Source organism: Barbus barbus (genome assembly GCF_936440315.1).
Source record: "Barbus barbus genome assembly, chromosome: 45".
Classification (NCBI taxonomy): domain Eukaryota; kingdom Metazoa; phylum Chordata; class Actinopteri; order Cypriniformes; family Cyprinidae; genus Barbus; species Barbus barbus.
In genome coordinates this window covers 10,098,996-10,114,510 of record NC_136723.1, presented here as the reverse complement: position 1 = coordinate 10,114,510, position 15,515 = coordinate 10,098,996, and the positions used below count along the sequence as shown (strand labels likewise).

Sequence of the window (15,515 nt, the reverse complement as noted above, 5' to 3'; positions counted from 1 at the left end):
TGTGCATTGCAAATGACTTCATTTAGACAACTTTAAAGGCGATTTTCTCAGTATTTTGAGATTTTTGCACCCTCAGATTCCAGATTTTCAAATAGTTGTATCTTGGCCAAATATTGTCCTATTCTAACAAACCATACATCAATGGAAAGCTTATTTATTCAGCTATTCAGATTATGTATAAATCTCAATTTTGTAAAAATTGACACTTAAGACTGGTTTTGTGGTCCAGGGTCACAAAAACTTGAAACAAATCTAATCGTGAGTTTAGAAAAAAACTAAATTGGCAGTTTCATCAAAAATTGTTACTTCCTATTCTTTTGTCACATTGGAAACACAAGATCAGGTTGAGCACACTGCATTGTGGAATACAGTGATCCTCAAAATTGTGATACTATGCAATATAAATGTAAAAAGTATGGTAGTATGCTATTCTGAACACGGCCTAGGTTTTGAAACACTGTGTGTGCGTTCCTATGATTGTGTAAAAGCAATAAAGGAAGTCTTGCTTCTGTGAGTTTGTTTTACACTAGGGACTTTATTTATTATAGTTCTCAGATCGAACAATAACATATTTGAGAGAATGATGGACAGATTATTTGTTGCTACTGTAAAGAGCGTTTTTGTTTGTACAGCTGTATTATGGTGGGTTGGCTTTTATGGAGGGGTTATGCTGGTCTAATATCAATACATGAGTGGGACCAATAGTGAGAGTGGCTGTTATCAAGTACAAATTAACTGCTTAAAAATACACATACCCTATTTGAGTTTGGTGGTCCTTTTACCCACACTAAACCGCAATTAATTATTTTTTTTTTTGGTGGTTTTCTGAAGGTCTGTACAATGTTCTTTGGACCACCTTACTCAAAAATCTGCTTGGTTGTGCTTTGCTGCCTTTCTTGGATTTTCCTTTTACCCTTTGTTTTTTTCCCCATCCTTAGAGTGTTAAGTTTTAAAGTTTTTCCCAAATGTCAATTTCATTTCTTGGTTCTCCAGATAATTCCAATCCCTTTATTGATTCGAGCTGTTCCGTTGCATCACCCGTCGAGCCCTCTGCTCAGATGGGCTGCTTCCTCTCAGGTACAGATGTCCCAGTGCGATTTGTATGTTTTCTGACCTCAGGAAACCTAATGGCATTACCCCGTGGTTACCCCTCTGAGTGCTTTTCACCCCAGATTATTCTTAGTGCCTTTATTCTTTTTAAGTTTATTTTGTTTTAACTCCACCCTTGACTTGAATTTAGAGTATGTAGGCTTTATATCCCCCTCGCTATTATTTTTATTAATTTTGTCTCTCTCCACTAATTTTCTGGTTTCTGGTTTCCTGTGCTTTTGTTTCTTGGCCTCTCAGACTCGTTCTGCTCTCCGGCTGCCTACCCTAACACTCCTCTCTTCCACTCTGAGCCCTCCGCTGTAGCTGGACTATTCGGAGGTAGGTGCCGTCCCTCCAGCTTGTCTCTCTTTCTTTGTGTGTCCTTCAGCTGTCTTCCCTTTTCTTTCTTTTCGCAGGCACGCGTTTTTTGAGCTGGTAGGAAATGGTTTATCAAATAAGTCAATTCAGAAATTTGGCTCACAGTTTAAGTTTTTAACCTGTTTTCAGCTTTCATTTGTTAATTTTCTTTAAATAGTTTTGTCAATTTAATTTAATGTAATTTAATGTAAATTTCAAATATATAAAATATTTTTTAAATTAAATTAGTTTTTTTTGTATTTATATTTTCAGTCTTCGTTCTAATTTAGCACAGTTTTAGGAATTTGATGTGCTTTTGTTTTTTATTATTATTATTTAAATTTTTATTTGTGTTTAACTAATTTATTTTTTTCATTTTTAATGATTTTTAGAACTTTATTTCAACTAAATTTTAGTTAGTTGCCAGGGTAAATTTCTAACTTTGTCAACATATTTATATTTCAGATTCATTTCAATTAACAAATATAATGTGTAATAGTTTGTTAACATTAGCAATATTCCAAGGAAATATTATATTATGCCAAATTTAATTTAATCAGTCAGCATATGTATACTAGATTTACATATGTACTTTATGTATTTAACTTGTATAATAAATATATGAAAATAAGAATAATATAAATCAAAATGCTAACCCTGACCCTATTTTTTTTTATTTTTTGTTACTTTACCTCAAATGGCTCATACTAGGTTACTAGATGAAACTTTACTTTATTGAAGAAGTGGAATGAAATGAAAGCTTTCATCTGACAGATAAGTTGGCATGATGCAGCAGATGCGGTTGTTGGTTGAACTTACATGGCTGCTTTTGTAACTACAAACATGTTGTGGGAAATAGGAGTCATTTGCCATGGGCTAACCCAGTCCAACAGCTGACATTTGACAACCGACTACGACTGAATTGATCCGTTTAAATTAACGATGCCAATTATGCATCACATGTGAACTGGAAGAAAACATTAACCACGGTTTTGAAATTGCTGTTCTCTGGCCTTCCTCAAACATGTGTAGGTGAACCAGTCTGTGGTGTTTTTTTAGGTCTGACCTTATTTTCTTTAACACAGGGTTCTCTGCACCTCCCGCTGCCCAGCCTCCCAGTTCGACAGGCCTTAATGTCGACTTTGACTCCGTATTCGGCAATAAGTCGGCCACCAACAACACAGACCCGGCTGGTAAGAGAGAAGTTAACCCAGTTGCTGTAACTCACTCACTGCTTTTCTCCACACATGATGCTTCACATCCATCTCACTGCTGAAGGTCAATGTGTTTTGGAGAGTCGTTGATTGGACCATGCTTAAGCTGACAGAGTGAAACTAGCATGTGAAAATGGTTATATGACCACTTTTCATTCTTCTAGAAGTTTGCTGTGGTATTTTTTCTAAGAAAAGAGATCATAATGTGTTTAAAGACTTAATCTCTTGTGTCATGTTCTCAATACTGCATGTTTGCTTTTTAAACACACAAGTCACACCCAAGCTTCTCATTAAACAACCTTGAAGCATTGATTTGCTTGAATCTTGGTTTTATTGGGTATTAGTTTTAATTTAAACCCATGATTGGTTTGAAATCAGTGCGTCTTATTTTGGAGATGTGGCATTAGGGTTAGTGCTCTAAAACATTGAGTCATGGACGATCAAGGTTTGGATCCAGCTTGTGACACAATTCAATTAAGAAATCCAACGCTAAATTGAAAATTCACTGTCCCACTATATATTCTTGGTCTCATCATGCATGTTATTACAAAGGAAAAAAAAAGCTGCCTCTAAAATGACACAATTTTTTTGTTATTAAAATATATCAATTTTTTCCATGCAAATATACTAAACAGAAGTTGACTTGAATTTGTAAGCATTTTTTAATGTGAGCTTGTGTCATGTAAGATAAGACCACCATAAGTTGCGCAGTCATGTTTTGAGATGTTCCTCATTCTGTTCTCTTTCTCTCCTCTCACTGTGTGGTTTGATCTATTTGGGCCGCTGGCTTTGCATGGCACTGCATGTCTGGGTGAGTTGACTTCACAAGATTTTACCCACAATCTTTCACTTTCGGACCTGCAACGTTTGCTTCGAGGGCAGCTGCCTCTCGCTCCACCCAACCTAATCGCGCTTTTTCTGTTTGTGTGTTGTCTGCGTCTTTTGTCCCTCTCCCATTCCCTCTCCTCTGTTTGTTTAAGATGATATTTTAGGTGGCATCCTGAAACCCACAGTGGCCTCTCCCAACCAGGGTCTGACGCCCAGCGCCCAACAGCCAGGCAAACTGGTTTCTGATGACTTGGATTCCTCCCTTGCCAACCTTGTGGGAAGTAAGTGTCCTGTTCTTGTTATATCATACAAACAACCTTCTGTATTAGGGCTACATGATTAATTGGAGGGGGGGGACTGAAGTTGTGAAATGGTTTAGTTGTGAGAGACAGAATAACAACAAAAATCCAGAAAAACACATTTTGGAAAAAGTTATAAATTGATTTGCGTATTATTGAGTCAAATAAGTATTTGATCCCTTTGCAAAGCATGACTTAGTACTTGGTGGCAAAACCCTTTTTGGCATTCACAGAGGTCAGACGTTTCTTTTAGTTGGCCACCAGGTTTGCACACATCTCAGGAGGGATTTTGTCCCACTCCTCTTTGCAGATCCTCTCCAAGTCATTAAGGTTTTGAGGCTGACGTTTGGCAACTCAAACCTTCAGCTCCCTCCACAGACTTTCTATGGGATTAAGGTCTGGAGACTGGCTAGGCCACTCCAGGATCTTAATGTGCTTCTTCTTGAGCCACTCCTTTGTTGCCTTGGCCGTGTGTTTTGGGTCATTGAAAATGTGTCGTGGATGGGTGTTCCAGCATGACAATGCCCTAGCTGACTTCAGTGCCCTGGCCCTGACGGTTCATGGCCCTGTCCATTGTCCCTTTGATATGGTGCCGTTGTCCTGTCCCCTTAGCAGAAAATCACCCCCAAAGCATAATGTTTCCACCAAATTTTGATGGTGGGGATGGTGTTCTTGGGGTCATAGGCAGCATTACTCCTCCTCCAAACACGGCGAGTCGAGTTGATGCCAAAGAGCTGAATTTTGGTCTCATCTGACCACAATGCTTTCACCCAGTTCTCCTCTGAATCATTGGCAAACTTCAGACGGGCCTGTACATGTGCTTTCTTGAGCAGGGGGGGACCTTGCGGGCACTGCAGGATTTCAGTCCTTCACGGCTTAGTGTTACCAAATGTTTTCTTGGTGACTATGGTCCCAGCTGCCTTGAGATCATTGACCAGATCCTCCCGTGTAGTTCTGAGCTGATTCTTCACCGTTCTCATGATCATTGAAACTCCACGAGGTGAGATCTTGCATGGAGCCCCAGTCCGAGGGAGATTGACAGTCATTTTGTGTTTCTTCCATTTGTGAATAATCACACCAACTGGTGTCACCTTCTCAAGCTGCTTGGCGATGGTCTTGTAGCCCATTCCAGCCTTGTGTGGGTCTACAATCTTGTCCCTGACGTCCTTGGACAGCTCTTTGGTCTTGGCCATGGTGGAGAGTAGGGCTGAACGATATATCGTTATCGTATCTATATCGAGATATGAACTTTCAAGATATTACTATCGAAAAAAGCAACGATATAGACGATATAGATTTCCCCTCTCCGCGCTCGCCCCGCCCTGCATACAACTCTGGCAGTCACACAACGAACATCAGTTTTACGAGTGCCCTTGAATGCACCGCTGAGGTCCCTATTCGACCGCAAACTTGTATGGTATAGCTCTGGAAATTCAGACACACAGAGAATCAGCTGTTCATCCATTTTGAGTTCGGCGCTTGTTTGGATGCCCCGTTTCTATTGGCCGCGCGGGGAAACGTCACAGAGCGCAGCGGCAAAAGTTGAACTATTTTGAACTTTGACCGCGGCGCGCGCACAAGCTCGCCGCTGGTGCGCTCCGCTGCGCGTGCGCTTTGGTCGGCGCAGCAACTAACCGCCCTCGCGCAGCGCAAGCCATTGAAATGAATGGGTTTCATAGCGCAGCGCATGCCGCGTCCTGTGTGAAAGGGCCTTTACGCCGTACGAGTCGACGTCCACCAGTGAGTTCTTAAAAATAAAACTACACTTTCCAAATTTTTTTGTATTATGATGTTTTTATTTTTCTGAGAAATGCTTGGTTTTCACCGAACCCGTAGTCATATCGTATCGTATCGATATCGAGATATCTGGCATGAAAATCGAGATATGAAATTTTGTCCATATCGTTCAGCCCTAGTGGAGAGTTTGGAATCTGATTGATTGATTGCTTCTGTGGACAGGTTGTCTTTTATAAAGGTAACAACCTGAGATTAGGAGCACTCCCTTTAAGAGTATAAAAGACACCTGGGAGCCAGAAATCTTGCTGATCGATAGGGGATCAAATACTTACAATTTATAACTTGAAATGCATTTTTATGGATTATTTTTGTTGTTCTGTCTCTCACTGTTCAAATAAACCTACCATTAAAATAATAGACTGAACATTTCTCTGTCAGTGGGAAAATGTACAAAATCAGCAGAGGATCAAATATTTTTTCCTCCACTGTATATATATATATTAGGGGTGGCACAGTACACAGATGTCACGGTTCGGTACATACCTCGGTTCGGGGGTCACAGTTCCATACGATTTCGGTACAACAGGAAAAAAACATCTATGCTGGGTTTCATTTATTTTATTTTGAACAGAGTAGTACAGTAGTAATACTAAATATTATATTACATTATATATGCAGTACATATATACATACCAGGAATAAATTCTTGAAATATTTGATTTAGTTAACAGATAAACAAGGGGAAAAAACAGTGCGATACGTTACATAGCCTATATATGCTGAGTTTCAGTTAATTTTTGTGACGCGATTAATTTGTTCACAGAAAGGAAAAAAAAGGTTTCTTTTCATTGTGAGTGTACAGAAATAAAAGCAGACCTTTATGTGATGCATTAAGACGATAAGTGTTTAAAGTTGATAAGTGTTTAAAGTTGAAACAGTTGAAGTGATCGCGTCATACATGCGCGCGCACACACAAAACACATCAGTTCCAGCATTGCCAAAGTTGGTACTTTATCAAAATAAAACACAAACATCAGCGGCCTGCCTCTTTGGCCAGATTGTGCAGCCCTGCAAACAAGCATAGCAAACCTTATTTTTAAATCACAATCAGACGTTTTTGTTGCCAACATTTTATTTTTCCAAATTGTGCAGTCCTACTCTGTATTCTGGTACTTATAATCGGGAACAGGAAAATTAGTTTTATTTATTGATTTTAGGATGCTATAAAAGTAAATTTAGCATTTCACAATGGCTGGCATAGTCCTCACTGGTTTTCTTTCTTCCAGATCTCGGTATTGGAAATGGAACAACAAAGAAGTATGAACGTTTGCCGCTCATCTCAATCCAAATTCATATTTCTCTTCAAATTCAGTGACTTGATCATGGTTGTTTCTTCTGCTCCTCTTCAGTGACATTCATTGGAGTCAACCCGGTGAAAAGAAGTTGACTGGAGGAACCAACTGGCAACCAAAGATGGCTCCGACCACAACATGGAACCCTGCCACCATGGTGAGGACAACAATATGTGCTTTCTCTTACTCAAATGAAACGAGACTTGTTCTAGAAACAACTGTCATAAACCAATAGACAGTCAATAGCTGGAGTTCCTCCATTGATTCTGAAATATGGGCTCTGTTCCAAACCCTAATGAGCTTACCTCACTGTCTGCTATCTAGATTGGCAGCTACTTTCTAAGACTGCGTCATAAGTGACTGAATTGAAAGGCTGTACATTAGCAAAAACTCCATTTCATGTGTCCAAAGTAGCATCCTGGTGCTTGGAAGATGTATACAGACAAATGGCTAGGAAAATGCTAACATTTGTTGTGAATATGTACTGTTATCAATAGATAGGATAGTTTACATTGTTTTACACTCCTGTCTCTGCAAACATTTGTTTAACCTGCTTTATTATCATGTGCTTTTGGAACTTTGAGTCATTGATGCGTTTCATTTACATCTTTATCTGTGTTTATCATTAACCGTGTCTGTGAACATCTCCGTTGGTGCTGGTATGCTCTTGTGACATCGAGACATCGTTTGACAATTTCTGAGTGGGAAGTACAACTTCAAGTGGCGTTCTGTTCCACTTTTCCAAATTGGAATTTGATTCCATTATACGTTGGAGTTAGCATGTGGCTAAACTAACAGCTTAATCAGGGTTTGTACGGTCATGAAAAACCTGGAAAAGTCATGGAATTTTAAAACAGCAATTTCCCGGCCTGGAAAAGTTTTGAAAGTTTTGGAAGAGTCATGGAAATCCGTTTCACACAACTCTTTATAATAGAATTATGTTTAATCAGGTCCTGAATTAGGGGTCGACCGATATATGTTTTTCAGGGCCGATGCCGATACTGATTATTACAGACCAAGTAGACCGATAACCGATATATTGAACCGATATATATGTCTGGTGTAAAAATGAAAATGAATGTCAAAATTAAGAATAACAAGGGCTCTGACAAAAACGGCCTTCCCTAGTGTTGGTTGCACTTCTTACTCTTGTCTTCCCCCATGCATCCATCTACAATAAGGGTAATATATAAAGAGAGAGTTAAAAGTGGGGCCACTGCATGCTTCATGATTAAGCCTATGAATACTAAATACTACAGCTAAACAGCTTGGGGAAATGTAAGCATTTGGCTTCAATAATTTACATGTTAGAAATGTATGTGTAATAGCATAACCTCTCATAATTCTTCATTAATTATTCATCATCTAATGCACATCAGTTGATTAATTTAAAAAGCGCAATGTATATAATAAGTGTAAATAATTAAATTGTCTTCATAGCTCCATTGTAGAAGTTGCGAAGAAGATCGCAACTATTTTAATGAAACTATAACACTAATAGCCTGTTATAGGCTCACTTGGTTCAATAGCCTATTGAAATGTCCCAATTTCCGTCGTCATAATCTTGACCTATGTGACAGTATCTTAATCTTGGCCTATGTGACAGTATCTTAGTCTTGGCCTATGTGACAGTAATTTCCATTTAGTTTTCATTTACAGAGCAGTGCAAATGAAGGCATAAAACATTAATTTAATTTATCTTTTAATCAAATGAGAGTTAAACTCTATTTTTTGGCAAACAAATGTGTTTACTATTAAAATTAAAACATGTAAGAAATAGCGTATTGTGTGATTGTTCTTTTAAACAAAAGTTGTAATAATTGTAGTAGCATTAGTAAATAAACCGAACTTTTATTTTGACGGGTTGCCATGAGGACCTCTTAAGTTTCTGTAGCGTATTTATGATATGACGATCGTTTTACTCAAACGAAACAGTCAAATGCTCATGAAGTAACTCTCAGAGCAGTTCTGGGGATGATGTTTGTGTATTTATGTCCTCATTTAGTGACATGGCAGATGCGGAAAACACCGCGAGCGTCGCGCACTTCAGTGTGTGTGTGTGTGTGTGTGTGTCAAAACCGCGCGTCTGTGCCTTTCACATATACAGAGACACGCCAAACATGCAGAATTCATATTTAAATAGTCTTTTTGCAGCTTAATGTTTACAGATAGTCCATATTGTGAGTCGATTTAAGTGTACTGACCTACTTTTGATTAATTCATCCAAACTTTGACAAATTTCTTGACTCCGCGTTATACAGTAAATTCCATTTATATGACTGGATTATGCGATTTCCCCTGCGTTTCCCCCATCTCGGAAACCATAAATAGATAATATTGAGGTTTTTACAACTTCAGTGTAGTGGATTGTAATTTATTGCAACTTGTGCAAGGTCTGCTGCTGCCTTTGAGAGAGAACTGGTGCGTGATGAAGCAGCACCAGTTAGCAAGTGCTTTCGGTGTGAGAGCGCCTTTAGTCTCCCACGTTGATTGGTCGGACTCCTGACTCTCAACAAATCCGATGCGCGGTGGGCGGAGACTGCTCTAGGCCACAGAGTGGTGAGTTCCGACAGGCTGCATCAGAGCCAAATAGCGCGTTTCAAAATTAAATAATTTTATCGGCACATCGGTTTTGAAAATGGCCGATTATCATAAAAATGCTTAATATCGGTGCCAATAATCAGCCATGTCGATAATCGGTCGACCCCTAATAAGCACTGTCGTTTTTTCTTAAGTGAATGTAAACAGTAGCGAAAGAAGTTACCAAAACAAAATTCAGATCCTGCATCTAACGGAGTTAAATAAATGATAAGATTCAGTGATGATATGTTCTCTATGTGTAGTAACGTCTGGTGCAGTTGCAGCTTGTTCTCATTAAAACAAGAAAGCAAACAAGTAGCATTAATAGTCATTAATTTTAGTTAACATATGCTATGAAAATTTGAACAGATTTTTATTCTTATTGTAAAATAATGAAACATTAGGTCATGAATATTATCTCAAAAGTCATGGAAATTTATTGGTAAAAATGTGTATGAACCCTGTTAATACTTTACACAAATATTGGATGAAATAGTCAATTTAATTAGAACTATTTTCGAGTGATGCAATTCAGGACTAAATAATAAAATAAAATCTTGATTGATTTTTTTTTTTTTCTTAAATTTGTAAATTAGTTTACTAATAAAATATATGTAATTATAAAATTAAATGTAAATATAAAATTATGTAATTTATTATTTAATTTTAAATTAAATATAATAAATTACATAATGTTTCTGCCATTAAATTAACAAATAAAACAAAAATCAATCAAGATGTTGATAATTGTTTAATTTCAAATTAAATATAATTTATTATATTTAATTTCAAATTAAATGTAATTTACTTATTCATTTGTTGTTATTATTATTATTATTATTATTATTATTAGTGTATAATGGGATTGTCCTATGCTATATAGTATATATTCAATGTTTTTTTAGCAATACTTTTCAGGACTGAATAATTGTTGCTATAATTATTTCCCTTAATTCTGCCCAACATCTTGATTTTTATTTTATTTATTTGCTTATGAAATATTTTTATATAATTATATTTAAGTTATAATTGAATTTTATTTACTTCTTATTTCACTGGGGTTGAATATATGCAATTCTGCTTTTATTTTGACCAAAATGAGGTATTTTATTAAGCAACTTGATTTGCTGCCTACTTTTCTTAAAACTTTACCCAAGTAGGCAGCGGACTAGCATTTGGAACAGAGTTGTAATCCACTCTCAAAAACAGCTGCAATGCGTTCTGTCTTGTCTTTGTTTACAATGTGTTTGTGTGAGCTCACAATGTGAGATGTTATTGTGTTGTATGCCATCTAATTATGTTTGTTGCGTTGTATAACCATTCTCGTCCGACGGGATAAACAGAATGGCATGCTTTTCCCACAATACGTAAGTCAAAACGTTGAGTTGAACCATTCGCTGAAACGCATGAGATTATTAACCCCACCGCCTTTGCTTTGGTCGCAGTTTATAACCTTTGTGTGTTTGAGTGACCAAAAATTGCACTGAAACCCATGAGCTGATCTAATCAGATGTTATCTCGGCATGGCTGACAGCTCTGTTCCTTCTCTACCCTTTCCTCTTATCGGTTTCATTTGTTTATCGCCATCAGCAAACAACTGTAGTCATTTTGGTGTGAATCAATGGGCTAGTGTTTCCAGCGTAGGATTTACCGGACAATGTGCAAAGTCTAATAAAGTAGGTAATCAAACAGTTTGAGTCATGCCTTGGTAAACATTCTGATGGAAACACTTCCACTGGACAGTTCTTTCTTTCTTAAACGGGGTATGCTGAGCTGGATTGATCAGTACATCAGCATGATTTAGTCATATTTACTCCTGCAGAGTTGTTTGTGCTTGTCAAACGTTTCTGTAGATGCTGTTACTCCGAAGATTACTGTACGACTGAGCTGTTTGCTTAGAAGCGACAAGTTTACGAAGTAGGCTACCTTTTGTATCTTAATGAGATTCCTCAAAGTCTGCAAACACATTTATCTTTCATCATCTTGAGATTCATTGCAGCCCGTTCTGATTTAGTGGGATGTACACAGAAAAACACACAAGGTTGTTTTATATGTTAGGCTGTTAATTGAATTATATTTTTTATAAAATGGATAATTATGGCTCCAAAAAGGACAATCTGTTCAGCGCATTTATAAAAAGGCTGCATAATTTTGGTCATAATATAGTAAAACCAGTAATAATATGAGAAATTATTATAATTTAAAATAAAATATATTTTAAAATGTAACTTTCTCCTGTGATTTCAAAGCTGAATTTTCAGCATCATTACTCAGTGTCACATGACCCTTCAGAAATCATTCTAATGTGCTGATTTGCTGCTTTATTGTTAATATTGAAAACAATTATGCTGCTAATTTTTTTTTCCTGGATTTCTTGATGAATTGACAAAAGAATAGCATTTATTTAAACAATTAAAAATCATATTAATTTTATCAATCACAGTTATAGCCTAAATACCAAGACAAGGAGTGTTGTTACATCAAACTTGTCGTAGTTAATGGGTAAATGTCCTCAGTTCATGTTCCATAATTTGTTTTACAATTTATTAGTCATTTGGTCACAATCACTCTGAATTTAGGAGGCTATTCAGAGTGTGTCACACATTTCAATGGTGCACAAGTGTAAATAAAAGTATGTTTGTGGCTACCGAAGGCCTTACTGAGAATCTCACAGCTTCTTCACAAAGAGCTTCTCTCTTCCACCAGAGCCCTGCACCTGCAACTAATCACTCTGCCTTCAAAGAGGACACACACAGTGTTTCTCACTCTCTTCCTCTTTATCTCCTTGCCTATATTCCTGTTTTGATGCTCTGGTTGGAGTGTGTAATGTGTGTACATCTCTAATGTTTCCCAGATGTGAGCTGCTCTCCATGAAGAGAAAAAAACTAAAAGACTCAAGTATCTTTTGTAAATTAATTTTAAAAAAGCGTTCTGCTAGTCCACAAAGTTGCCTTTGTTCACTGTGTGTAAACGTGGAAACTGAAATGGCATGTCTAGGGTGGTTGTGATCTCATGGCTGCTCGAGTGGAAATTTCTCACTTAAGGTGTTCAGAAGAAACGTCCTTTCATGCTTAAAAAAAGCTGATGTTTTACCTGTGGTATTTCTGTACTAATGGCGAACGTGTCCTCCTAGGCTCCTTCTGTCATGGCCTTCCCTGCCACGACGCCCACAGGAATGATGGGATACGCAATGGTACGTACAAACTGGGGATTTGTGCATTACTCACTCCATCAGTGTCAGAAGTATTAGCTTTTCAACTCCTTTATATTCAGAGACTGCAGTCATGCTGTCAGTCCACACCGGAGCAGTGTGGGTGTGCGGAACACTGTGAAAGGATCTCTAGAGTCCGAAGCACCTCTTCATTGAGCTTAGGGCAACATTAGAGACTTTTTTTTTTATTCATCACACTAACAGGGATGGCTACATTGATTTCTCCTCCCTTAGCTTTAAGAAAAAGAGAAGAAAAAAAATGGGCATCAGGTAGTGTGTTTTGCATGTTCTTGAAATACCTTTTTTCCCCTAGTGTAAGACTGGATGGTCTAGGGCAGGGCTATTCAATTAACTTCATTTGAGGGCCGGATTATCTAATTGAACATTTGAAGGGGGTGGGGGGCCATCCCAATCTTTTTCTGGGGGGGGTGCTATAAAATTGGAAATAAATTTAAATGCATAAATTTAAATGCTTCTATTAATATAGAAGCAACATAAAGATGGTACATTTTCAATATGCATTTAATGGCATCTTTTTACTAGCCTATTATTAAAGAAGTATCATTGATACAAATAATGTTACTGTTGTTGTCTCTATTAAATCCATTTTTTCCTTTAATTTTAGCCATTTAATATTACAGTAACATCATAGCATTTCAATTATATTTTTAACATTTTAATAGGCTTTGAAAAATATAACTTTTTATAAGTGAACCTAAAACAATCTTCACAAACTATTTAATAAATGCATAAGCTATATTGATTATTCTTTATTCAAGCTACAAAAGTTAATCAGCAAGCAGAGCGGTCAAGTGATTTCTCTTTTTCTTTAGTTCTTTGATCAATCACAGACAGCAGCAGGTTTCACATTAAAAGCGCTGTTGCACATGACGCGGATGACACGCATCTAATTTTCTCCCGACACTTTACGGTAATTTAGGATTGTATAACTGATTTAAGACTGTGTTTATGAGGTAACTCACCAAAACCACGTATTTTTACATCATTGTGTGTGGTTTTGTCCATTGAAGCGCTGGCAGGCTTGTCTGAAGCGGCTGAGCTTATGAGTTATGTTACAGCCAAACATGCAGATTTTCAAACTATACTTCCTGCTTTGATAAAAATCTTCGTCCAGTGTCACCGCTATTTCTTACCAGAAGTTATGACTGATAACACTGTCTTTAAACTTGTTTAAACTAACGTTAGAATTGAGGATATCTCATAATTCCCTCACATAAGCGCTTGTCAACACTGCCATCTATTGATGTTGTTGCGGTCTCCGGTAGATTGTTGTTATTGCGTCTCTCCCTTTTCTTTTTGGTTTCATTCCTCTTGGCTGAGTTTTGGTACTGTCAAACAAAATATGATGTCAACAGGGGAACTTCGTAAGCCTTTGGTATTTAAAGTTCCAGGTCCAAACGCTATGTCCCAAACAGCCGTGACAAGCATTTTATGCATTACTCACTTGGTTTCTTTATTCCTTTTAACTATGGTTTTATTCCTTTCTAGTCCCCTCAAATGGGCTCCATGTCCATGATGACCCAGTCCACCATGATGTACACTCAGCCTGTGATGCGGCCGGCCAATCCCTTTGGCCCAGTCTCAGGGGCACAGGTATGATCTCACACACAATGAGGTTACAAATCAATTGACCCTCAAACAATCAAATTTAGAAGTCTTAAGGTCTGGTCACATGTTTGGCAAATGTTCACAGACTAAATCTAGTTATTTTTAACCATTTTGCATTGACCAACAGAAAGTTGACTGTTTCTGAGTGATTTCTGGTTCTTTTTGGTCTGCAAAATTCTGCTAATGTGACCACACCTTAATCCAATCAAATTAGTCCTATTCAGAGCACAGTAGCATCCATAGGTCTCTGCTTTTTGATAAGTGTTTTTGCATTGATCCAGCCCCATGATTCTTCTTGTAATAGAGCCATCCACTCAACCCTGACTGATCACGCTCTATTCGAGAAGCGGCTCTGTTCAGAATGCGCTCTAGTTTGTTCACCCTTCATGTTCCATCGCAGCGCAGTTCTGAATAAGAAAGCTAGCATTGTGGCCTTCACACATCTCTGGGGAAGGATATGTATTCCACACTGCACCAAATTCTCAGCTCGAAATACATATCGTGCCACCCCTGCTTCATTTCTGCAGTAGTGGTAGCGCAGGAAATTGGTACCATCCCGCAGCCTTATAGAACGAGAAGGACTTTAGTGGCTCTCTTTTTCTTGAACCTCTCTGTTATTCTCTAGCCTGTCTGGCTCTGAATTGTCCTCTCGTGTGTGTGTCTGAGTGTTTCCTGGCTGTCCTCGGACCCCTTCAATCTCTCTCGTTCTTTCTGAACTAGCTCTCTACAGCCTCTAGTCCTTCCAGTTCAAGTTCTCTCAAAGCTCCGGGACAGGACCCTTTTGCACAGCTGTCTCTGAAGGATTTCCTTTAGAGCGTCTTTAGGTACAGCATGTCTGCTGTGTGTGTGTGTGTGTGTGTGTGTGTGATTGATCGACAGGTGTTTCTTGCTTTATAACAGTGTTTGTGTGTTCCTATTGCAAAAACTTACCCCTGTTTTTCTCCATGTGCTGCAATACTAATGTTTTCTATGTACATCAGTATAATGTGATTTGTAACATTTCCGCTTCAGTAGAGCCAATCTCTTGAAATTCATCAACCAGTCATGCATGGTCTTGTTCTGTTTTTCCTTATGATTTAAAGGGGTCGTATCATGTGGAATCAAATCTTTTGAAGTCACGATGTAATGGAAGTAGCAACAGATCTTTTTTCCTGTATTATGACATGCATCCGAGTGTTGTCGTGGATTACTGAAAAAAAATCAGGGTTGGACTGGATGG

The 15,515-nt window shown here is 37.9% G+C and overlaps 1 protein-coding gene across 14 annotated transcripts in view; it reads left to right on the top strand.

The window, feature by feature from the left end:
* Positions 1-15,515, top strand: part of LOC306864202 (phosphatidylinositol-binding clathrin assembly protein-like) — a 49,584-nt gene that overhangs the window by 31,538 nt on the left and 2,531 nt on the right. For 2 of the 14 annotated variants that reach the window (XM_079408020.1, XM_079408019.1), the window contains exons 14-21: positions 1,348-1,428; positions 2,532-2,639; positions 3,641-3,769; positions 6,811-6,841; positions 6,934-7,033; positions 10,800-10,823; positions 12,590-12,649; positions 14,177-14,281. In XM_079408020.1, coding sequence (XP_079264146.1) covers positions 1,348-1,428; positions 2,532-2,639; positions 3,641-3,769; positions 6,811-6,841; positions 6,934-7,033; positions 10,800-10,823; positions 12,590-12,649; positions 14,177-14,281 — 638 coding nt within the window. Of the gene's footprint in view, positions 1-993; positions 1,078-1,347; positions 1,429-2,531; positions 2,640-3,640; positions 3,770-6,810; positions 6,842-6,933; positions 7,034-10,799; positions 10,824-12,589; positions 12,650-14,176; positions 14,282-15,515 lie in introns of all 14 variants that reach the window. The other 12 variants (XM_079408017.1, XM_079408021.1, XM_079408023.1 and 9 more) reach the window with 10 other exon arrangements.